Below are 24,264 nucleotides of genomic sequence, written 5' to 3'. Positions count from 1 at the left end.
AAGGTTTTCTTTATCACAGGAATATTCCAGGAGTCAATACAGCTAAAAAAATCAGTTGTACCTCATGTTTTCTTGTTTCTAATGAAATTCAACATATGCCAATTACTTTTGTGTTTAGTTAAGACTCACAGTGTGGATCAGTCAGTGTTCAGCCCTTTCAGAGTCACTGACACACACAGGACAATGATGCCACTGATTCTACTGCTGGGGACACTGGGGCTCTTTGCTCAAAGTGAGGACTGAAACAAACGTCAGTCTAGTATTTCATTTAACTAATTAGTAAAGTTAATTTTAGTCCAACTATCTTAACACTAACATAATCACAAGAGGTTGATAAAAAAAAGAAATATGAAATACATGGAAATGTAGAAAATATGTTTTATTAGGTAAATCAATCAATACAATATTTACAGCAAGAAAGCATTCTTTCATTACTTGTTACTTTTTCATTTCCAGCATCCTGTTGCCAGATATTTGGAAATGGAAATGTAGGCACATAAATTAAAAAAATGTTTCTCACAAGCAATTTTAATTATTATATTATAACAATTTGATGTTCATCATCATCTTACCTCCGGAGTCCAGTTGGCACATTGTTGTGACTCAGTATTTAAAATAAGTATTTCAGTATTTAAATTTCAAAGGCTTTGCAATTGAATTACCAAAAAATAAATTATAAAAATATAATGCCAAAAAAATAGCCATTATTTGCCATCAGATAAAATATTTTAACAGCTTTTTTGCATTTCTAAATGTCTATTTTTATTTTGTGATATATATTGTTTCATGTCAAAATGCCTTTCCATCAGCTACATTTCCAAAGAAGGTACAGTACATGGACACTACTGTTAAAGCAGAAGGATGGTGTGTTATTTCTGAAGGATTTATGTCTGAAACATGATGATATTGTTACAAATGGGGGGATACAAAAATAGTGAAAATCAGGACCTGAATGAGAGGTTAAGTCAATAAGTGAAATAATTATTCATAACCCTCAACTTGTAAGTGATTTCTAGCAATATACCCGAGCGGTTGGTATAATTAGAGGCACATACTCAGGTACTGTGACAGAATGAACAAATCTTGGTTCATTTCACATGTTTTAAACAACTGTCCACACTAAATGAATAAGAACATTATGAATATGGTGCTTGGTCTTTTGTTTTATTGTCTGCAATAATCTAAATTATGTCATGTTCTAGTTTGAGGCTCTTTATAGATTCCAGCGTACAGGTGTGCAGAGAACAGAACTTTAATGCTAACAACTTACAGGAAGGCTTAGTATCATATCTGTGCTATTCCATATCTGTCATGGATGTCGGAAGGGACAAACCGTGGAGAGGCAGGAGAGCGAAAAAGACCTATGCGACCGGGGAGTTAGCCCGGCCTCAGCAGTGCAAAGAGTCCTGGAGTGCCGTATAGAAACCTATACCCTCAGGCCACGGACAGAGTGGTGACCTGGTGCTAGGCGGGTCTCAGGACATCCGAACGTCAATGCTGAGCCAAGCAGAATAAGTGACCCGGAAATATATAGCCCCAGAGAGAGAGACACTGGAAGGAGAGCAAAGCACAGGAAACTAGGGACAGGACAGAGTAGGAGCGCCGTCTGGCTACAGAGGGCGTGACAATATCCTTAACAGTCGCTCATGATAACTCTAATCTTCTCATTAATCCAAAAAGAGGCATTCAATTCCTCCTCCAGTTCTACTCATCTCCTCTCTGGAACAATCAGCAATATCCAGGCCTAGTGTCAGTCACTTAGCCCCAGCGTATCTCTCTGACAAATTCTTCCTGGGAAAACAGTGAACACTACTACTACAATACATTAATCTTACTACACCAGCCCAGATACCTACACCAGGTCAGTCACTCAAACCCTGGAGTGTCTCCCTGAGAAATATCCAGTGTTCTGCTGAAGTATTTCAGTTTTCACTGCCACCAACAAGAAATTCATTTTGAAATAATTATTTCCTGTGAAAGGTCTGAACTTTTGAAGTGAAACTGATAAATGAAGTCATCAAAATGACATCTTCTTGCTTAATCAGGCTCCTCTCCATTGTTCTCTTTGTTTAGATGAACCCTGTGCGTTAGGTAGAGGCAGTGGGCTGGTACAGTAGTTGGACACTGGGCTGCTCAGTTACAAGGCTGCGGACTTTCAATCTGGGTTCAATTCAATGTACAGTAAATTATGATCAAGGGAAAGACACCAACTCACAATGAGATTAACATGGGGCAACTTTACCATTTTTTTAACTAGAAACAGAAAACACTAAAAGCCTTTCTCTCCACAGTTGTCAGGAAAGAGTTCTTTCCAGGCCCTATGCAGACAACATGATCCGGAATTGAGTGAGAAACCACTGGGAAAAAAGTCATGCAGGATTCGGGAATGAAGACAGGGGGGCATGCCCATGGAGTGCTGGTGGTCGGGGGAGGTGTGGCCAAGGCAAACGATCCAGGGATGAGACGAACGGGAAATCCAAAAAGGGCAAAAGTCCAAAGCCAGGCGATCCATCCGAGACAGACTATTTAAAAACAGGAACAGGCATGGGGCACTGGAACGGGAACAAGAAACAGAAACTAAAAGCATAACGGTGCCAGGCGCATCCAGGTCCCGGGCTAGCATGATGCTCAGAAACAGACTCTCGAAATGTCTCTTTGCCAGAGTGCTGAGTGCAGTATAACCTGATCTTAAGTAGCCTGCACCAGGCTGAAGTGCTGAAAATAGACCACAGGTGATCAGGCTTCTTGTCTGGTCATGTGTCTATGGTGAAGGAACAAAACATGTACAAGACTTGTGTGGTCTAACATTGGCTTTACACCCAGAATGTAAATACGGAACTTGTTTCTGTCAATAAACCAAGAGACATGATCTTAGATAAAAGATTCTTATTCTGCATGTTTATTTTAAACTTTTCGCTCAGATATTTATACAGGAAAATTCTGCTTATTAGTACATTTGAGCAGTTTGTCATGTATCACTAGGTAAACTCACTGAGACACAGTTATATGGGCAGTGGGCTAAACAGTTTGTTTCACTAATCTTTGCATGAACTTCATGTGATGTATATCCATATATAGACATATGTATGTATTACTATTAGGGGGAGTGTCACTTTAGCTTGTGTGTTTCACAGTATAATAGACCATCTTTAGTTACTTATTTTCGAGTTTGGTGGTTGTAATAAAGGGACTTCCCCGACACAGACACCTGGACTCTTGTCACGCCCCACACTTGCCCTCGCAAACCCCATTACATTCCCAAACCCACAGTTTCACGCTTTCATTCCTAACTGAACCCATCACATTCTCACAGTCACCAGATTCCACAGATTCTCACTCTTGAACCAATTATCCTACCACATCCCTCTCTCTTCACTATTTAAAGTTCCCTCACGCACCAGACCTGGCTCACTATTGAAAAGCCTCCTTTAGAGTTTTCTAGTGCGCATTTTGTCTTGTTGGATTTCCCAGTTTTTGGACTTTTTGCTTTTGATCTCGTCTCTTGGATTTCACCTTTTGGATTGTCTTCTCGGTTTATCTCTGCTCTTTCTGGTTAACTGATCTCTAACTTCTCTTATCGACCTTGCTTCTGGATTATGATTTTGGATTGTTTGCCTCTGCATCCCGCAGAATTCACTGCAACACAGGATCCTCGGAAAACTACCTGCCGGATTCCTGACACTCTGACATTTGTATGACACAAATTACATGCTGTAGGCAGTAAATGAAGAAGATTACTACTGAGAGCAGAGATTTAGCTTCCATCTCATACAGTGATACAGTACGCACCTGGGCAAAATCCTCTTTCTATTGTACAGGAGGTGGTGTGGTTAATTGAAAGAAACCACAGAGGACTGAGGCTGAGAACAGCTACAGAGCTGTTATAATTGCTTTTTTAAATTTTTTACATTGATATACAGTAAACCTATGTATTGTTAAGTTGTTGGATCTCTATTTTCACTGTAATGTAGTGTTACCACCCCAAGTGTCTAGGGGTAAAGGGGTGTAACATTTAGGATAATTTGTGGATGCAGGTGGGTTCTGGTGAGGGACTTAGGAAGCGTGATAACAAGGGTCGGTGCCAAAGTGATGATTTTAAGGTGAATAAGTGACTGGTTTGTAATTGGACACAGTAACACACAGGGTAAGGGAACTACAGTGGTGTCAAAGAAAAGAAAATAACAAACAAAATGGAGCTGGCTAAGAAAGTGAGGGAAAGTTAACCTGACTACAAAAGAAAACCTGAAACACACGGTCTTCAGCATCTTCAAACACCCTAACTAGCCTTCACTGACTACCAAAACCATACAAGACAAACGGCACTCACCCATACTAAACTAGTGTGACTAATACAAAAATCAACTACGTGTGTAAAGGCTACCCAACAACCTAAACTAACCCTATACACTAAAGTTCACTCAGATATACAAGTGAACTACGAATACAAACAAGAGTAGACAAGTAACAGGGTACAAAAGAACACAGAGGTTGATACAATAACAGGTTTCGGCAAGGAAATGGCGAAACAAGAATAAACACAATCTAACTAACTAACAAAGCCAAAGCTATAAGAAAACACACACAAGAAGCAAAACGAAGCCGAAGCAAAAACCAAAAGTGAAGCGAAACCCAAAGCCGAGTGGGACTGAAGTTAAACGAAAGGCTCCTTCCTTCTGAAAACCTTCATGTTATATACTGAATAAGATGAGTTGTGATTGGTCGAGAAGCTGAATGAAGACGATGTCATACAGAAACAATAGTGTAATGGTGGGCCAATGGGGTAGGGAGAACAATCAAAGCGGTTGCCAGCAGCCTTATCACCCTGCAACTCACAACTGCCAACCCACTGAAGCTAAGCAGGTGTGAGCCTGGTCAGTACCTGGATGGGAGACCTCCTGGGAAAAATTAAGGTTGCTGCTGGAAGAGGTGTAAGTGGGGCCAGCAGGGGGTGCTCACCCTGCAGTCCATGTGGGTCCTAATGCCCCAGTATAGTGACGGGGACACTATACTGTAAACAGGTGCCGTCCTTCGGATGAGATGTAAAACCAAGGTCCTGACTCTGTGGTCATTAAAAATCCCAGGGCGTTTCTCGAAAAGAGTAGGGGTGTAACCCTGGCGTCCTGGCCAAATTTCCCATTGGCCCTTACCAATCATGGTCTCCTAATAATCCCCCTCTATGAACTGGCTACATTACTCTGCTCTCCACTATCTGATGTGTGGTGAGCGTTCTGGCGCACTATGGCTGCCGTCGCATTTCCAGGTGGATGCTGCACATTGGTGGTGGTGGAGGGGAGTCCCCATTACCTGTAAAGCGCTTTGAGTGGAGTGTCCAGAAAAGCGCTATATAAGTGTAAGCAATTATTATTATTATTATAAGGTCAGAAGCGTGGAACATAACAAAAACACAGACCACACACTGGGATGTAAGAGTATTTTGTATTGATACATTAATGTTATTTTTTTTCTTTTTATCTCTGTCTTTTGTACCACAAAGAATTCTTAATAACCCTAATCAGAGTTTAGGGTTAATCAGAGTTGGTTTGGCTAAAGTGTAAAGCTGATTTTGATTTTCACTTTGTGTCAAATATGGTCATTTTAGAAAGCTGACCAGTACATACATTTTCTTTACTGCTGGCTTGCATGACAAGCAGCCCCTTCTAATGAATAGATCATGTGTTCCAGGAGAGAGGCCATTCGGTCATTTCCCTCGGAACTATGCAAGCTATGCTTAAAGACACCATGCGGCTACACTACAGTATGTTATCTTTTGAGACCAGACATCTTGAGACGGAGTTAGTAAAATATAAGTAAAGAGATACATAGTCAACAAGATATAATCCAAACTTTTAGTAAAACTTTTAGTTAATTCCCTCAGTATTCTGTTCAGACTCAATGTCTTGGCATTATTAAGAATGGTCAATCCAGTTCACTCAAGTCATCCTGGACAGTGAAAGTCACCTTCATCCTTATGGTATGATGATGCTTCAGCTTCCTCCATTAAATCACCAAATCAGATCTAATTCTCATTCTAATAAGACTTCAGATATTACAGCTGAGGAAACCATTCCTTCCCATTAAGTTACTTCTGAAAGCTACAATGGTTTATTATTTTGTTTCAAGTAACAAAACCTGATGGAGTCTGAGTCACAGTAATCTGGCCACTGGAACCTGGAACAAAATAAACAAGTAAATGTCTTACTAGAAATACAATTTGATTATGTTACAATTCCTGAAATGCCAACTACAAATTTGTGCCATCACCTTGCAAACCTTTCAATCCAGTTTTCTAGTTTGAAAAGATAATTTAAAATAACACTGCAAATCTCCTTGCATTGTGTTATTTTGCATTTATTTCATGGCTGCTCACCATGAAAGAAGACAAGTGTCCAGATGAAGATGGTGATGAAAGTCATTGTTGCTGTGGGCTCAGTTGCCATGAAGGGCAGCTCTCAGTCATGAAGTGTTAAACTCACAGGGCTATAAACACTCCCAGAGCACTGAAGCATGTGCTGCCAATGCAAAGTGTCTCTTCTATGCAAATTGTTTCACTTGATAGAGCAGGACTTTTAGCCAAGATGAGCTGTAAACACAGTTTGTGCACTGAGGTCTGTGAAGAAATGTCTGCTGGAATGTGGTCTTGCATCATTCTGAATGATAAATAAAATAAGGTTTTTGTATCTTTATCACAGGAATATTCTAAGAGTCATTACAGCTAAAAAAAACGTGTTATCAGTTTTACCTCATGTTTTCTGGAAACAGTCCATTGTTTCTGATTAAATTCAACATATACCAATTACTTTTGTGTTTAGTTAAGACTCACAATGTGGATCAGTCACCGTTCAGCCCTTTCAGAGTCACTGACACACAGGACAATGATGCCACTGATTCTACTGCTGGGGACACTGGGGCTCTTTGCTCATAGTGAGAACTGAAACAAAAATCAGTCTAGTATTTCAGTTAATTAGTCAATTAATTAAGTTAATTTTAGTCCTACTATCTTAATACTAAAAGATATCCTAATCACAATAGGTAAACTAAAAAAAAGAAATTTGAAATACATGGAAATGTAGCAAATATGTTTTATTAGGCAAATATACAATACGCACAGTAAGCAACATACTGTACAATGCAACATGCAAGTTACAATATTTACAAACAAGGTGTGCATCTTGATTAAACAGAAAACCCCAGACCACTGCCAAGTATTCAAATCCTATTTTTTTTTTCAGTTGAGCTTCATTTTTATTAAAATTTACTTTCTCCAATATTAAAAATTGGGACCATTCTCAAGAGACACTGCCAGGTCCCTTAGAGACAGTCCCTCAGTTTCTAAGGGCCGCATCTCCTCCAGGACAGGGTGTTCTGACACAGCGCTTGTCAACATCTGGGTTTTCCAGCACTGGGATTTTGTAGCCATCAAAGCAGCCCTCCACACTCTACTGCTCAGATGGTAGGCACACTTCAGACACACAAGGACAAATTATCAGCTTGTGCTGGCTTCTTCAACAGCCCGGCTATTTAGTCTTTTAGCGTGAAGCTCCAGAACAAGGCAGTGCCCGTCAACATCTCCCTGCTCATTAGTCCAACCTGTGCTCCTGGACTTGAGCATCGTCCTCTTCATCCCTCCACCTCCTGTTGCTTGAGCTTCATTCCTGCCCCTGACACACAGCTCAACATCAGCCATCAGCAGACAGAGAGAGCCATTGGCCTGGTCTTGTCCTCTTCATCCCTCCACCTTCCGTTGCTTGAGCTTCATCCCTGACCTTGACACTCAGCTCAACATCAGCCATCAGCAGACAGAGAGAGCCTTTAGCCTGGTCTTGGGCACCTTTGGTGTTTAATTCCTCCACTTCCTCCCCTACAATATCTCCACATACTGTGGGATGTAGAAGGACTCCTCCTGAGCACCTTTAATGCCTGCTCGGATCCCATCATCTCTGTCTTCTCTTCTGCTTTCCAGGAGACCTTCAGACCTTCAAAAAGGTTTTAAACACTATCTCAATAAAGAGGCAAACTGCCAGTCTAACTCCCTGGGACCTCCCCAAATTCCTCCATCAAAAGACTCACTGGGCTGTGGGGATGGTTTAAAGTAAATTTTGACTAATATTCTTTTTACAGTGCATGATTTAGACCAATATCCTTTTTTATTTTATTTTCCTAGATGTTTTTAAGGGAGAAAAATAGAAGAGGAGTTAAGAGATAAGCATATTTGATTAATTAATTGAAAACAATTAATCAAAGATATACATCAACAAAATGAATGTTCCAAAGTACAAGACTATTGCCTCAGTGGAGCTCAGTGGAGTCCATTGTACAGAAGTGGAAGAGTATGAAACTACAGCCACACTGCCTAGATCAGGCCACCCCCCTAAACTTAGTGAACTAGAAGGGCACTTATCAGAGAAGGTACTGCGAGGCCAACTGTGACACTGAACGAGCTACAGCAGTCAGTGGCTGTGATGGAAGTTAATGGGTCAACAAGGCTTTCCACAAAAAGAGAGCCTATGGGAGGGTTGCAAGAAAAAAGCCCTGGCTGAGAAACCCATATCTTTGCCTGCAAAGTTTGCAAAATCCCATCTAGAAGATACTGCAGAGACGTGGCAGAAAGTCTTGTGGTCTGACAAAACTAAAGTGGAACATTTTGGCCTGAATGGTCAGAGGTACTGCATGTACTGTATGGCTCAAATCCAACACTGCACATCAGCCAAGTTACACCATCCCCTCTGTGAAGTATGGCTGTGGCAGCATCATGTTATCAGGATCAAGAAGATGAATAGTGTATATCACCGACAAATCCTGGACAAAAAACAGCTACCCTCTGCCAAAAAGCTGAAAATGGGGAGGACGTTTGTTTTTCAAGCAACAAACAGACTAGATAGGCTACAGGCCTTTGAGCCTGTCTTATGTTCTTATTTTTATTGGCAAAGTATATTTCTTCCATGATTAAATTTCAGATGTAGGAATACAGTAACTAACATTTACTATCTATGTCTTACAGTACTTTCAAATTCAGAGTTGCGCTTTACTTAAAAACATTATTAAGCCCCTTCAAAAAAGAGAGGGCTACATGTCCAAATTAAATAATCATAGCTGTATTCATATTTTTTCATCCCAAAGAATTGCAAAGAGCCATATACATATGAGGTCAGCTCTTCTGTTCCAGCTACCCCACTGCACAGAAGATCAGGCGCAGATGTGAGAAATTACTTCATCAGCTAAACTAAGATGAAATAAGGAGAGGGCTGATTGTGCAAGCACTGCTCCCTATTGAATTACCACATACAGTAGATAAATAAAAGAGACACAGATTAACATTTAGCCTGGATAAAGTGGTTAGAAAATGGATGAATAGATAAACAATTATCAGATCTTTCTGAAATATCAAGACTCATCACAATGTTAAACATCAACACCGGTGCTCCTAATAACCAGAGGTATACAACTACAGTAGAAGCCCTACTTCCACACAAAAAGGCCAGTGATAAAAAAAAAAAAAACATTTTATCATATATTTATCATTTATTTTTGCACGTATGCTTTATTTTTATTTGGTCATATTGACAAGATGTTTAACCCTTTTTAGTTTAGAGTTAGATGTTTCATGTCCTGTACTATTTAACTATGTCCTCAGGTTAGCTCTCTCATTTCTTAATGCCTGACTACAGGGATTATTGAGATATAATGCTGGGCCTCTGACACAGATAAAAACAAATTTCTGAGTCTCTGTCTCCCCCTATAGGTGTTTCTTGCAGCAGAAGGTAAAAATAACTTGGTGGACAACTTTCCCAGATGGCTGCACTTCTTCTCTTTGCCTTGAAGACACCTCAGTGCCTTTCCCGTCACTCTGATTGTTGAAGTAAAACAGTCCTTTTACACTCCTTGCCTGTTTCTACAAATCAATATCCTCTACCTTAAGAAATTCAGCAACTAAAGAAAGTTTCACCAGGCTCCCAGAACTCCTTTTCAACATACAGAAATGCCTTTGTTTTATGAAATACTGCCTCTTTAAGTCTGGCTCAAGTCACATTGAGAATGAGAAAGGGAATATATTACCAAGCCAGTGAAGGAAGTAAAATATTTTTTCTTTAAGCGGACAGGCATTGTGATCTTGAGTTATTATTTACATTCGCCCCTTGATGTCAGTGAAAGATTCTTGTTCTGTTGTTGTGTGCTGTTAGGTGTTTTTTTACTTGTAGTACTGCACTCTGTTTATTGATATATACAGTAGTGGAGAATAGTTCACTCTGACACCACAGAGCAGGAAGATGCACTGAGGCAGAACAGACCAATAAAATGCAGGTTCACATAATCCACAGTTTACTGACATCATTAATCACAAGGGTGACCTACAGTGTACATGCAAATTGCTTAGACCACAAGCCTGTGTGGTTTGCATAAAGGGAGTCAGACAGCATTAAATCTGAAGACTCATCACCACGCGGACATTTTTTCAAATCAGAAAAAGACATCAGCCATGGTGTCAGTCATTTCAGTCACCTGGATTATTTTATTCTACACTTTTGGTGAGTCAAAGAAATATTTATCTACATTTAGTTCAAGTAGGTAGCTGCGTCAGCATGTGAAGGCTGCAAAGGAACAAGTTAAAGGAGTATTCCCCGCTGAAAAGATAACAAAGAAAACACAATGTTTCGGCAGTGGAACCTTCTTCGGGTGTTAAAAATGTTGTGTTTCCTTTCTTCTCTCTTCAGCATGGAATAAACCTATTATTTGTTCCTTGCTCTACATTTGTTTTGTATTTTCACTTAAAATATATTACTATAAAATGTGATCAGTCTGATACACATTGTTTCTGTGTTGTTTCTGCGGGTTCTGAGGGTCAGATCACAATGACTCAGACTCCAGCCACACTCTCAGTGTCTACTGGGCAGGATGTCAGTCTCCAGTGCAGCACAATTCAGGACAGGACATAGCTGGAAATGAGTCTGCTTCCAACTCCAGGCTGGACACGGTCCTAAATTGCTGATTAAAGCTGGAGATTATACATTTGATGGGTTTCCAACTTGATTTAATGACAGCTGATCCAGAACCGTTTTCACCTTCAAAATCACTCCAGGACTAATGGTGGCAGATGCAGGATATTCTTATTATCAGCAGTATAGAAGCTTTCACAGAGTGATACATAATAATAAGGAGAACAGAGTGATGCACTTAGTAGATTGGGATTATTAGGAGTCCAACAGGAAATTTTACCGGAATGCCAGGGTAACACCCCTGCTTTCTTCAAGAAACACCCTGGGATTTCTAATGACCGCAGAGAGTCAGGACCTCAGTTTTACATCTCATCTGAAGAATGGCAACTTTTTACAGTATGGTGTCTCCAATACTGGGGCATTAGGACGCACACAGTCCACAGAGTGAGCACCCCCTACTGGCCCCTCTTATATCACTTCCAGCAGCAACTTTAGTTTTTCCCAGGAGTCTCCCAACCAACTACTGACCAGGCTCACACCTACTGAACTCCAGTGAAGCTGCCAGTTGTGAGTTGCAGGGTGATATACCATTCTTTTGGAAGCTGAGAAAGGACACATACAGTAGAATGAGGCAAACTGCCAACCAGTCTTTCTGTTGTTTTCTGATTGGCATTTTGGCTCCTTCTTGCTCATACTCTTGCTCATAATCCTTCTTTATCTCACTAGGAGTGAATCTAATGTGAAGTTAGCCTGTGTTACTGTACATACTGTTCGTCCTCAGTTTGTCTCATACATCTGTAGGTAGGATACTCTATATTTTACCACTCCCCACCAGATTTATACAGTTGTAAATACTTAGTAGTTACAAATGAGCTTCTATATTCTTGTTCACTCGAATGTTTTCTAACACAGAACACTTTGTTCATCACATTTCTTTCCTAATGTTTGCTTTCGAATACTGTCTGTAACACTGTTTGCTTTCACAATAATCTCTTTGTTTCATCCTCTTTTTCCTTTCATTTGAAAGGGGAGTTTGATCTCTTTTTTAGATTTTCCTTTCTCTGTGCTTGAGTGGGCTGTTTTTACATAGCTCAGTAATAAAAGAGTTAAAGAGCAGGAAAAACAATGTCTTACATCAGCTATTCTCAGAATTCTGCACATAATTTGAACATGATCGTCATACCTTACTTCCCAAACTTCCACAGCAACACTAACTATGAGAGAAGGATGTCCTAGAAGGACTGCTGGTGTCATTCATGCATTTTTCACCTCTGCCCTAACCCTAGGCCATTGGCTTTTAAATCACATCACTCTTCAGCCCCTTCCTCATTCATAACTGAGCTTCAGGTCCCTCTCTCTGTGTGCACACATTATGATGGCCCTTAACAATGACCAGGATTACTCAGCCCATTCCAGGTGCTCTTCAGTATAAATAACCTGACCTGAGAGAGCTTGGAGCTCTGTCATTGCGTTTGACACCAAGCCCCTCGAGATCCATTTCCATGTTTATTCCCAAGGTCCATTTTGCTCTCTTGCCTTTGCCTCTGGACTGTGTTCCCAGATCACCCCTCAGCTCTGCTCGCTGTGTGTCTCTCGGCTTCACCCCTGGCTTTTAACTTGACCAAACCTCACCCTGTCTCCTGATCAGCCCTTGTGCTTGACTACAGCGCCTCCCCAGTGACCCCCACTTGTTTTGCATTACGACCCCGGACTGTGGTTACCAGCATCCTGCAGGTCTACCAAACAATCATGACCCAGGAAATTCCATGTGAGCTGTGACCTGTGGCTGACCCGAGAGCAGCCCCTGACACAACACGATCCTCTGATGAAACTGTCAAGATCCTTCCCAGAATGTGTGCTGGACGTCACCCATTTGGATCAACTTCAACACCATGACTGGATAGCTGGTTATAGACTCACAATCCCATGGGGTTAAAGGGTTTGTTACAACCTGATGGGTCATAATGACTGTGCAGTAGCTCCTTTTAATTTTACTTTCACCTGAGAAAAATCTGAAACTGAAAGCATTTGTTTGTGATGTTTGGTCAGGAAGAATCTTAGTTTCTTTGTCTCTCATTCATGATCTATGTCTGGGCCTTTGTGCAGAAGCCAGGTGCTTGGTGTCTCTAACCCTTCTGGCTGCCTGACCCACCTACTGAAAGGAAGCCCATGTGTAAATGGGGCGGATTGCCCTCTAACACAAGATCAGGCTGCGGGTGTTAAAAGTGAAAGTCTGGGAGGATGAAAGGAGCTGGAGTCTAACGCTCTGTTAAGCTCATGCAGTTCCCCCAGCGCAGCAAGAGGCAGCCTGTGAGGCAGAGCTGGGGGAGATGAGCAGGGTTTCAGCTCAGGGCTGTGAGGGGAGGCAGGTGAAGGCAGCAACCATCTGGCTGTGTGGTTTCTCTCTCTGCTGCTGCCCTGAAACTGACTGTCAGGCTGCTGTTCTGTGATTGCAATCTCACTCTTCTCTTGGGATTGTCTCTTTACTGCTGTTCTGTGATTCTCATTCTGCCTTCCTTCTCTGGTTCTGCCAAAAGCAAAACAGACTAAATTAAACTTACAGTTTAAAATCTAATTTAAAGGTAATTTAAAACAAATTAAGCTGGATTTCACAGGCTTGTGAGTATTATCTGTAAAATACCATGTTGGCACTGAATGTGATTAATTATTTCTCACTTTTTGTTGAAATGTGAAATGAACTAACATAGTACGTATGTGACAATGCAAAATGATCTTATAAAGTGTGTCTATTATGAAGAGGCATGTTCGGCACATCATATTAAATGAACATTGTATAATGTACAGTATATCATATCTTTCTGGAAATTTTAAGGAAATTTTCTATGAGAGTTGGCTTTCATTTTTCTATATTTTAAAAGTATAATATATATCTGACTATATTTGTCCTCACAGCTCTCTGGTCCTGGGATGCCTTCTGTGTGGAGTCTGGATGTTCTCACTCTGATCAAGCAGGATTTATCCTTGTCCTCCAGTTCTTCCCGCCTTCCTGAGCCCTGATTGCCGGAATAATCGATCTCTGCAAGTTATTGCCCCTGTCTGCTGGTATCAAAGTGCGCTGTGATGAACTGGCATCCGAGCTGCTGTCCCTCCTTGCGCGTAGACCTCCAGATTAGACTCTGGACCAGGAATAAGAGACTTTCTGATGATGGATGGACTCAATAGGATGTTTGATACAAGAACACAACCACATGCATATTGGTTGCATATTATCAGGTATGTCTGTTGTGGCGTTGGAGACATCAGTCTGAGATGTACTGTATGTCTTAGTAATAATTATTTAAATACTGCACATCAATACAGCTTCTAGTCTAATAGCAGAGAAAGAAAATCAAGTCTGAATAAGAAAGAAGAACTGAAAGAAAGACATTGGCAGTGGAGGGCTGGGAAAGAGCAGTTTTGTGCAGGTTTTGTACAGCTGCATATGGAACTTTATTTTCACTGACACAACTCTTCATTCTTTTTAAAATAATTAAAATTATAAGTAATTAAGATTATAAGTACAGAAGATATACTGTAGTGCTTTATTGAGCAATCTGTGTATGTAAACTCATATATGTACATGGTGACATATATACTGTACATATACAGTATTATTGGCCCTGATGTGCTACTGCAGGCAGTGAAAAGACATTAATTGTGCAGCTTGTGCCCTTGATGGGCTGCTGGAAAAGGACTTAGTGCTGCTGTATGCGCATATGTTGCCTTTGTGTGTTTGTTTCTTCCCTGTAGTTGATCTTCCTAGTTAGATTCCTCACTGTGTCGCCGTCTGTAACCCTGTCAGCAGCAGAACCATGAGTCCCCCCACAGACTGGACTCCAGTGGTTTGGTGGTGAGCAAGTGTGTGACAGAGAGTAGGAGGTGGGGTTTATTATTAATTACAGAGCAGGGTCAGTCAGCAGGGCTTTGAAGTGCTGTGATTGCTTCTCTTTTGCTTCCTCTGCAAAAATTAAACCCAAGAGTGAGATTTCTTTATGGAAGACGCTGAAAATGTGAGAGATTAAGGTCCTGGGGAGATATTTTGGAGACGGGTTGGAAACTGAATTGGCAGAACAAACTACCAATCCAAAATGGAAACTCATGCAACAGAAAGCCTGTAACCTCTCCCTGATAGGGAAGGTGCTGGTGATTAAAGTCAAGCTCTTACCTATCTTGAATTTTCTGGCTCCCACCTTCTCAATCCCACACTGTTATATGGCAGAGCTGGGGAGATTGATGTTTCACTTTCTATTGGTTTGGAAGCAGGAAAGACTCAGGAGGGAAATAATGTACAGGCCGCTACCCTTGGGGGGGGGAGTTTGTCCCAGATGTTGCCATGAAGCTGCTGTGCATCTTCCTGACCTCTGTACTGAGAGGTCTTGCAAGAGCACCTGAACCACAAACCTGGACTTATTTCCCCAGGTGTTGGGGAGGTATCAGACCCAAGCTGGATGTCCCATTCTCTGAGACATGCCCTGCAAGTTACAGCACAGATAAAAGCTTTTTAAGATCTCATTCAATTGGTCATGATAAGATCCTCCATCTGAGACCGGAGATGAAATTATCTCTTCCTTACACACATTGAATTGATTTATTTATGCTTCTAGGATCTCAGTATTCTAAATGAGGTCGGACAAGTGTGAGGGATCATTTTAGCTCAAATTTCCCTCGATTCCTGTGTGAAATGTATCTTTATTTCTTTATGTCTGGTTCTCCCAAACCTCTTGTTACCACGACCCCAGGCCTCCTGGATGGCACTGACCTGTACAGCTAGAGCAGCACCATAACCGTGTCCTAGGCCAAGTGGTCCTCAGTGGGCGCCGTGGTCTGTGAGGCCCCCCACAGCTCCCAGACTCCCCTCTAAACAGCCCTGAAGAAATCCAAGTGTACGGTATAACCCAGCCTGGATTCCCAGCTTCATTCCCAGCCTAGAACTGCAAATAGTGGTGTTTAACTATAACCTGTCTGTGCTGTGATTCAGAAGCAGAAGGCTCTCGCCCCCTCGCCTGTGTGGCCCGTCGTCTTCAGCCAGTGAGCTGCTTGTGTTAGACCCCTCTCAGAGCTTTGTTCACCTCTGTGTGTGGAAATGGTCTGTTGCTGCTAGTGACAACAGAGTAATAAAGAGTTTTTGGATCATGAGCATTGATGTTCTGAGTATTATTGACAAACATTTTGTCTCATATTAGACTCCTATAGCTAAACTGACAGAGTTACTCATGATTTATTCTTCAAGACAAGCAGGATCACAATTCATCTACTGCCGGGGATCATTCTTACACAGTACAAATGAATAGACTTTAGAACAAAAGTTCGGGAGGGGTGACAAAAGCCAAGTTCAATCATACTCAGTTGTCAGTAATTCAAAATCACCTCTGACTGTTTTAGGTGAGGTCAGTTCCTCACCTAAAGCATTATAAATACTGTACGTGAGCCAGCAGCCATATCACCCTGCAACTCACAACTAGCAACCCACTGAAGCTAAGCAGGTGTGAGCCTGGTCAGTACCTGGATGGGAGACCTCCTGGGAAAAACTAAGGTTGCTGCTGGAAGAGGTGTTAGTGGGGCCAGCAGGGGACGCTCACCCTGTGGTCCACGTGGGTCCTAATGCCCCCGTATAGTGATGGGGACACTATACTGTAAACAGGTGCCGTCCTTTGGATGAGACGTAAAACCGAGGTCCTGACTCTCTGTGGTCATTAAAAATCCCAGGGCGTTTCTCGAAAAGAGTAGGGGTGTAACCCTGGCGTCCTGGCCAAATTTCCCATTGGCCCTTACCAATCATGGCCTCCTAATAATCCCCATCTATGAATTGGCTTCATTACTCCGCTCTCCTCCCCACTAATAGCTGATGTGTGGTGAGCGTTCTGGGGCACTATGGCTGCTGTTGCATCATCCAGGTGGATGCTGCACAGTGGTGGTGGAGGGGAGACCCCATTACCTGTAAAGCGCTTTGAGTGGAGTGTCCAGAAAAGTGCTATATAAGTGTAAGCAATTATAATTATTAATTATGTGATCCCCCTTTCTCCCTCACATACATCTTTTTACAGCCCTCCTTCACCCCATCTCCACCTCTGCAGCTGCCCCTTCTCCTCACTCTTCAAGGGGGTTCTCAGCCTCTTTGTCCTCTGGCCAGGAAGTCAGCCCTCAGCCAGGAGGGTGAAGCCAAATTTTCACTGAACACTCCAGAATCCTTCAGTACTCTTAATTCTTAGGTGTTATTCCCAGTGAAACCAATGTAAGACAGGAATGTAAGAGAGAGGTGGATGTGCCCTGTGGTAAAGTGGGCTGTGATATAAACTCACACTCAGCTCATCCCAGAGTGAAGACTGACCCTCTGAGCAGCAGATTAAAAACTCATTGCTGTCAAATATCTGCTGCTGTACTGGCGACTACCTGTTAATACAAATCATTTTAGGTTAGTGGATCACTAACCTGTTGGGATAGTAGATCAGTAGATAGTAGATCAGCAATCGGTCATTTACATGTACATGCTGAAAGCTCTTCTGTTAGCCTGTTTTAAAGAATGAAATGTGTTTTTGAAATTTGATTTTGTGTCTGATGTTCAGTGTGTTCTACAGCATTGACCCCAGACTATACCCCAATTTGCAATGTGACTCAATGGTTCTGAGCCCCTGTTTTGTTCCTTTTGTAGGGTTTCATTACAAGCACCTGAATGAATAAAACATCATGCTATTCACAGCTACCCTGAAAAATACACAAACCTGCTTTGACAAAACTACAGTGAAAGAGGTGCCAGGCAATATTTTTAGAGCAGCAAACAAAACACCAGTTTAGCTACAGTATATAATAAATAGGTTTACAGACTTTTACAGTGCAATTTCTTCCAACGTGAGAAGTCTAACCTGTCTGGAGTACTTCTTATGTATGATTCATAAACTGAACATTAATTAAATCCTTCAACCTTTCCAGTTTTAGCCTTGAAATAGTTTATCATTCCAAACAAGGATTCAGGGTTACAGGAAGAAAGCAGGAGACAGCTTTTTTTCACAAACAATTGTAAAATCTATCTAGATTTTCCATTTACTTTGTTTTTTTTTTGTAACACTGAATTTTTATTTTGATCACAATTGTTTTAAGAAAAGAATTAGTTTCCATGTGAGAAAAAATATAGCTTTTCACCACATTATGCGGTAACATCTTGTACATCACAATACAGTATGTACACATACAAAATGGAAGATCAAGCCTTTTACAACCTCTCCTCCAAAAAAAGACAGTATCAGTTGAAGTTCACAGACAATGGTTCTGCAGTCTAATATGTGACCTCTGTGTTTTAGATAGTGAGATTGCCTGAATGGCTTTTTACTGTTTGTAATCTGTGGTGCATTTAATTACTGTTATTTTAACTGTAGCCATAGTCAACAACCCATGTTAACACCTGTGTGTGCAAAGCACCAGTGAACTTACAATTTAAGAAGGGATTCGATGTGCACAGTTTCTGTGCTCTTGAAACACTGGCACTGGGCAGGAAGGCTGCAGGACCGTAAGATATATATTAATTGGTAAACCAGGCAGAAACCAGGGGGATCTGTTGGGAGAATCTTCTAGGATCACTTCAGTACTCCAGCCTTACAAGGGCTGCTTGTGTTCTTCATGGCTCTTACTCACTTCACAAGAGGAATGTTGTTTTGTTGGTGGTGTGTTAGGATAGGAAATCCTTGCCTAGTCAAGGCAAGATCTGAATGAAATGCAGAAAGACACTGACCATGATATGGAGGAGGAATCTATTGAAAGAGTCTTAATGGATTATGGAGCATATTGATTATCCAACCAGCAGTTTCTTTTATTACTGAAGTCATCATTAGGATCAAGGATATCACTTACCAAGAGCAATATTGTCTCTTGTGCCCTAGAAGAATTGAATAAATTGTTTGTTTATCCGGGATGAGAAATTAAAGGCCATTTTCTGACTCATTAACTTTGGAAGTGGGACACATCATCGGATAAATACAAAGAGAGACATCATCACTGAGTCTTGGAGATCCAGCTTGATTTGGTCTTTGTGTCAAATGAAATGAGTCTTTGACACATGGCTTCTGTCCAATCCATGCTGGACAGAGTGAGCAGCACACAAGACAGGAGCAGACACTGGGCGAAAGAGAACAACAAGAATGCTGGACACATTCCATAAATCATGGAGTGACCTTTTGCTTTAGAACTTCTAATGAATCCTGAAGGATATTACAAAAAATCACTGAATGATCCTGAACTCCTTGGTCCAAAGTCCATTCTTGACTGTATTTCATGGGAATAACTTACATTGGCTGGAAACTGCAATCTTTACTGACCTTTACATGGAACTGAAATCAATGTTTCATATTTGGAATGTGTGGTCTTTGGATGTTTTTTTAAAAACATTCTGGAGAATTATTATTTTTATTGGACTGTGGATTCATCTTGGAATACATTTAATCACAATCCCGAGGAAAGAGATGAAGGTATGTTAAGTTTACATAAGTCACATGTGAGTCAAGAATAGACTGTGATCAGAAATGACCTCCAGGTGTTATACAATCTACTAAAACTTCACCAGTGTATCTGGTGGATATACTGTGCTGCACAGATTTTACATTACAAATGCTTCTGTCAGCAAAGACAAATTAAACAACCTTGATTTATACATATACCCAGATACCTTTAATTGACAGTTTACATTCAGGTATCAGGATCAGGCAGGATGTCCTTGTTTAGTTACATTTGGCTTGAATGCAACAGCAGGCTGGCTTTCAAAGTGAAGTTTGCTCCAGTCTTCTGAACTCTAAATAAACCCCAACTTTTCTTCTCTTAAAAGTGGTCATCAATTGAATAATACTTTGTTCTATTTTCATTGTCATTTGCTACATTTAACATGTATGATGTCTTTTTAAAAATGAGGATAATATTTAACTGTGAAACAGAAACCTGTGAAAGTCTCTCTGTAAGCGTCCTGCACTTCATCCATACTTGAATCCATAGGATAGTGATAGCCCTCGTGTTTTGTCCTTGAAAATAAAGTGCATTTAAAAATGTGATAAAGAGAAATAACATGCTATAACTGCAAAGCTTAAAGAAAAGCATTATTGGCAGTAGGCAGTGTGTTGAAGAGCAGGGTCTGCTCTCTGCAGCAGCAGGAGGTTTTTGTACAGTGTCTCTATGGCAGTGAAGCACTGTGGTACACTTTTGGACAAGGCACCAAGGTGGTGGTGAAATGTAAGTGACTTCTCTTCTTTTATTCAACTCTGCAGGCTTGTTTGTCTGCTCAAATGTTTTTATGATGTTTTAACTGTGATCCTGTGTGCTTTGTGCCTCCTAATCTTGGTCATTCTTAACTGATGTACAGTATTTTTGGTTGAGGAGGGAAATCTTGACAGGACAGTTGCTGCTTCAGTTGAGCTTCTTCTGCAGGATTTTCCTCTCTCGTGATCCTAAAAGATCTTGGGTCACCCAGTCTTCTGGGCTTGTTCATGAAATTAATGCTGATTCTTTCACAGGGAAAAGAAGCTTTCACACATTAACCCTCTTTGTAAAAAGATCTAAATGTAGAGTTTGAGAGTTGTTTTGGGCACTTAATGAGAGAAACAAAAGAGGAAAAACTCAAACTCAGCAAGTTCATTTCTAAAAGAGGTATTTTAAACTCATCTTAACTGCAGCACAGTAATATTACCATTAACAAAAAGAAAGGTATTAAAGAATAGTGATTACATAGAGCAGGCAGTGCACAGGAGAGCTGGGTGCTCTCTCTGGAGGTTTTTGTACAGCCTCTCTATGGTAATATAACACTGTGGTGGACTTTCGGGCAAGGAACCAAGGTGGTGGTGAAATGTAAGTGACTTCTCTTCTTTCTCTCAACTCAGCAGACTTTTCTTGTCTTTTCAAATGTTATTATTATGTTTTAGCTGTGATCCAGTGTGCTTTGTGCCACCTGATCTTGGTCTTCTTAACTGATGTACAGTACAGAATATTTGTGGAAGAGTAGGGAAATCTTGACAGGACAGTAGCTGCTTCAGTCGAGCTTCTTCTGTGGCATTTTCCTCTCTCATGATCCTAAACGATCTTGGGTGACCCAGTCTTCTGGGCTGGTTCATTAAATAAATGCTGATTCTTTCACAGGGAAAAGAAGCTTTCACACAAACGTTCTTTGTTAAGAGATCTGAATGTACAGTTTAATTAATGCTCTTAATTATAGAAACAAAAGAGGAAAGACTCAAACTCAGCATGTTCACTTACAAAAGAGGTATTTTGAAGCAGCACAGTAATATCACCATTAACTAAACTGAGATATTAAAGTTATGGAATTCAAGTGATCATAGAGCAGGCAGTGCACTAGAGAGCTGGGTGCTCTCTCTGGAGGTTTTTGTACAGCCTCTCTATGGTAATATAACACTGTGGCTCACTTTCGGACAAGGAACCAAGGTGGTGGTGAAATGTAAGTGACTTCTCTTCTTTCTCTCAATTCAGCAGACTTGAAAGTCCTGGAATTATTACATTTTAGCAGTTTAGAATCTTTCATTTCTCCTGGAGCCAGACTGTCCTGTAACATTATGCTTCAGAACCTGCTTACTTTTGAATAAGCTCTAGCCCAGTCTCTTCTGTGACATAGCTGTAATAATCACAATCAGCCGTGTGCTGTGTTCAGGTTGGCTTTCAAAGTCTTCTCTGAACTTTTTGTTCAAGTCTTCTGAACTCTAAATTACCCCCAGCTTTTCTAGTGGTCATCAATTAAAAAATGCTTTTTATAAATGTTCGAACAGGGAAGAATGTTTCCACTCCCAGTGTCAGTGACTGAAATCTGTTTTATTGTATTTTGTGCCAGGTTTCTAAAAGTAAATCAAGATCAGGCACTTCACTTACATAATTTAATTTTCTATGCAGGCTAAAAACAAACCGCTAAAACTCCACTAATAGTGGTGTTCCTAATACTAATGAATTCCTATTGCCAGTCAGATTTGACATAAAGACTGCAGTGAGTCTAATCACTGCAGTTCACGTTCAGACAGGACTGGTGAAGAAAACTGTTTTTTTTTTCTTTTATTGTATTTACTTAGCAGAGAAAAAAAAACCTCTTTAGGCTCTAAAGTATACAATTTTTAAATATGATTAAAAGCAATTGCAAGGCAGTTTTGATCTTCATCAGAAGTAAGGCTATTTTTCAATACACCTTTACTGATCTGTAGGCAACAGAATCTAACTGAACTGGAGGCTGCTGTCACTGTTGAGGCTGAGGTCAACTGGCATTTTAAAATTCACCCCATTTGCGATGGAATGGTTTTCTAAAGATACTGTTGCTTTTTCCTTAGACAGAGACATTATATAAAGATAGAAATGATCAACATTCAATATCTACTACTTACGGGAACACTAGAATAGTGTAGGAATTTACAAATCATCATCATTATTTTCAATATTAAATGTAATTAATTTCAGTTGATTAATCACCTTTGTTATAGAAGTAATAAAATTAATAATGATATTGATATTAGTATAATGCACTGCAGTATGTTCATATTAATATATTAATATACTTGCAATCCACAACTGCTGTCTTTAATTATCTATAAATGATCAAGTAATGATCAGATGGGCTGATGAAAAAATAGTATTTGAGAATGTAATCACGGACAAACTGCAGGTAAGTCTTTTATACTTTTTTATGTGTAGAAATTGATGACTTCTAATGTACTGATCAGCACAGGATCAAAAGCGTTGAAGTTATTTTATGAACCTTGTGAAAGTATTTCAATTTAAATCTTCAGGTTTTGTTGCAGCTGTTTCTTCAGACACATTTTCCTCTGCTGTGCTGCTCAGTAAAGCATGAAGTGGAATACAGATGACAGACCTAGCGCAGTTGTTTTATTAATAATGCCTAATGATAGTATTAGACTTTAATTTATATACAGTACGAACTCAAAAAATCATTTTAAAGTGCTTATACATTGCAGGCATGTGTGTTTACATGATTCTTGTGACATTTTGTAACAAATGAAAATTATTCCAGCACTAAGTCCAGACCAGCATCAGCCTGTGCTTTTTTCAGTCTCAGCTAACAATTACCTCCACAGCTGAAGTTTAGTTTACAGCGCAGAGAAGTGACACTTACAGTATAATGTTTAATAAGATCCTGTGAAGTGATATGTGTTGCAGATATATTAATACATGTTGTCTTTAAATTGAGAAGATTCTGCATTGGCTTATTTCAAGTCTTTCATGCAGACAATCCTCCTAAAATAATCACTATTTGTTGATTTTGAATTTCCGCAGGAGGTGGAATGGGGAGTTAGTTCACTTGGTGGCTCTGTCTAAGTATCAGTGAACTCATTGGAAACTGGGCTGGCTGATTCAGCAGACCTGTTCTATCTGTATCAGAGGCGAACAGGCTGCTCAGGGTCACAGCTTGGAGTCCAGGCTGGTCCAGGACACCTGGTGCAGAGAAAGGCGCCACGATTCCAGTGACGAGTCATCAGAACCTCAGAAAGGCTTCAAACAAGCACAGACCTGTCCTGCTCACTAGGATACTTGTAGCACATTGATCTAAGGATGTCAAGGGGCTCCTTTGAAAGCATTCTCATTTATGATATGTGTAACTTTAAAATATATGTATTGATGTTAATTGTTGGGTTTCAAAACTACAGATACAGGAGTAGAAGGAAACCTGATCTTTGTTTAGAAGCGCATGTGGTGTTTCTAGGAGTCCCAAAGTGTGGTGTGTGTTTTCAAAGTTAGTGAGGCTCAGTCTTCTGCTGTACACCAGTCCTGACTCTCTGCCTTGCTCTCTCTCGCTCTCTCCCAGCCGGCGCCAGCGTGAAGCCCACAGTGTCGCTGTTCCCCCCTTCCCCCAGTGAGCTGTCTGCCAACTCAGCCACGCTGCTCTGCCTGCTCAGCGGCTACTCCCCCGAGGGGGCCAGCGTGGAGTGGACGGTGGACGGCTCCAAAGTGACCAACGGGGTCCTGACCAGCGCCGAGGAGGGGAGGGACGGGAAGTTCAGCCGCAGCAGCTCCCTGAAGCTGAGCAAGGCCGAGTGGGAGGCCAAGGAGGAGTACGTGTGCACGGTGACCCACGATAACTCGCCGGCCTCCTACAGCGTCCGCAGGAGTCAGTGCACGGGCGCCGCGGCGTGATGCTGTCCTGGGAGAAGAGGGGAAGAGCCGCCCTCCCCTCGGCCCCAGTGTGTCTGCAGATCCTGTCGAGCCACGCAGCAGCTCAGTAGCCTCGCATGTTAGTCTCAGCCTCCGGCCGTCACTAGAGCTTGTCTGGTAACTGGTGTGTGTTTGTGTAGTCTAGGACATTTTTCACTGTTTGTTTCGCTCTAGATGTTCAAATAAAATATTGAAGTCAGAA

General features: G+C 41.0%; 1 protein-coding gene and 1 gene segment (V, D, J or C); both read left to right on the top strand.

The window, feature by feature from the left end:
* LOC148647083 (NACHT, LRR and PYD domains-containing protein 3-like) overlaps positions 1–24,264 on the top strand; it is a 1,669,284-nt gene that overhangs the window by 1,313,434 nt on the left and 331,586 nt on the right. The window lies entirely within an intron of this gene.
* On the top strand, positions 153–24,264 carry LOC148647087 (Ig lambda-3 chain C region-like). The segment is given in 2 exon segments: positions 153–232; positions 23,716–24,264. Coding segments are annotated over 2 exon segments (378 nt in total).

The sequence above is a fragment of the Lepisosteus platostomus genome, chromosome 16 (assembly GCF_059453375.1).
Source record: "Lepisosteus platostomus isolate fLepPlt1 chromosome 16, fLepPlt1.hap1, whole genome shotgun sequence".
Lineage (NCBI taxonomy): Eukaryota > Metazoa > Chordata > Actinopteri > Semionotiformes > Lepisosteidae > Lepisosteus > Lepisosteus platostomus.
Note: the sequence above shows the minus strand (reverse complement) of the source record. Positions and strands in the feature narration are given on the sequence as shown.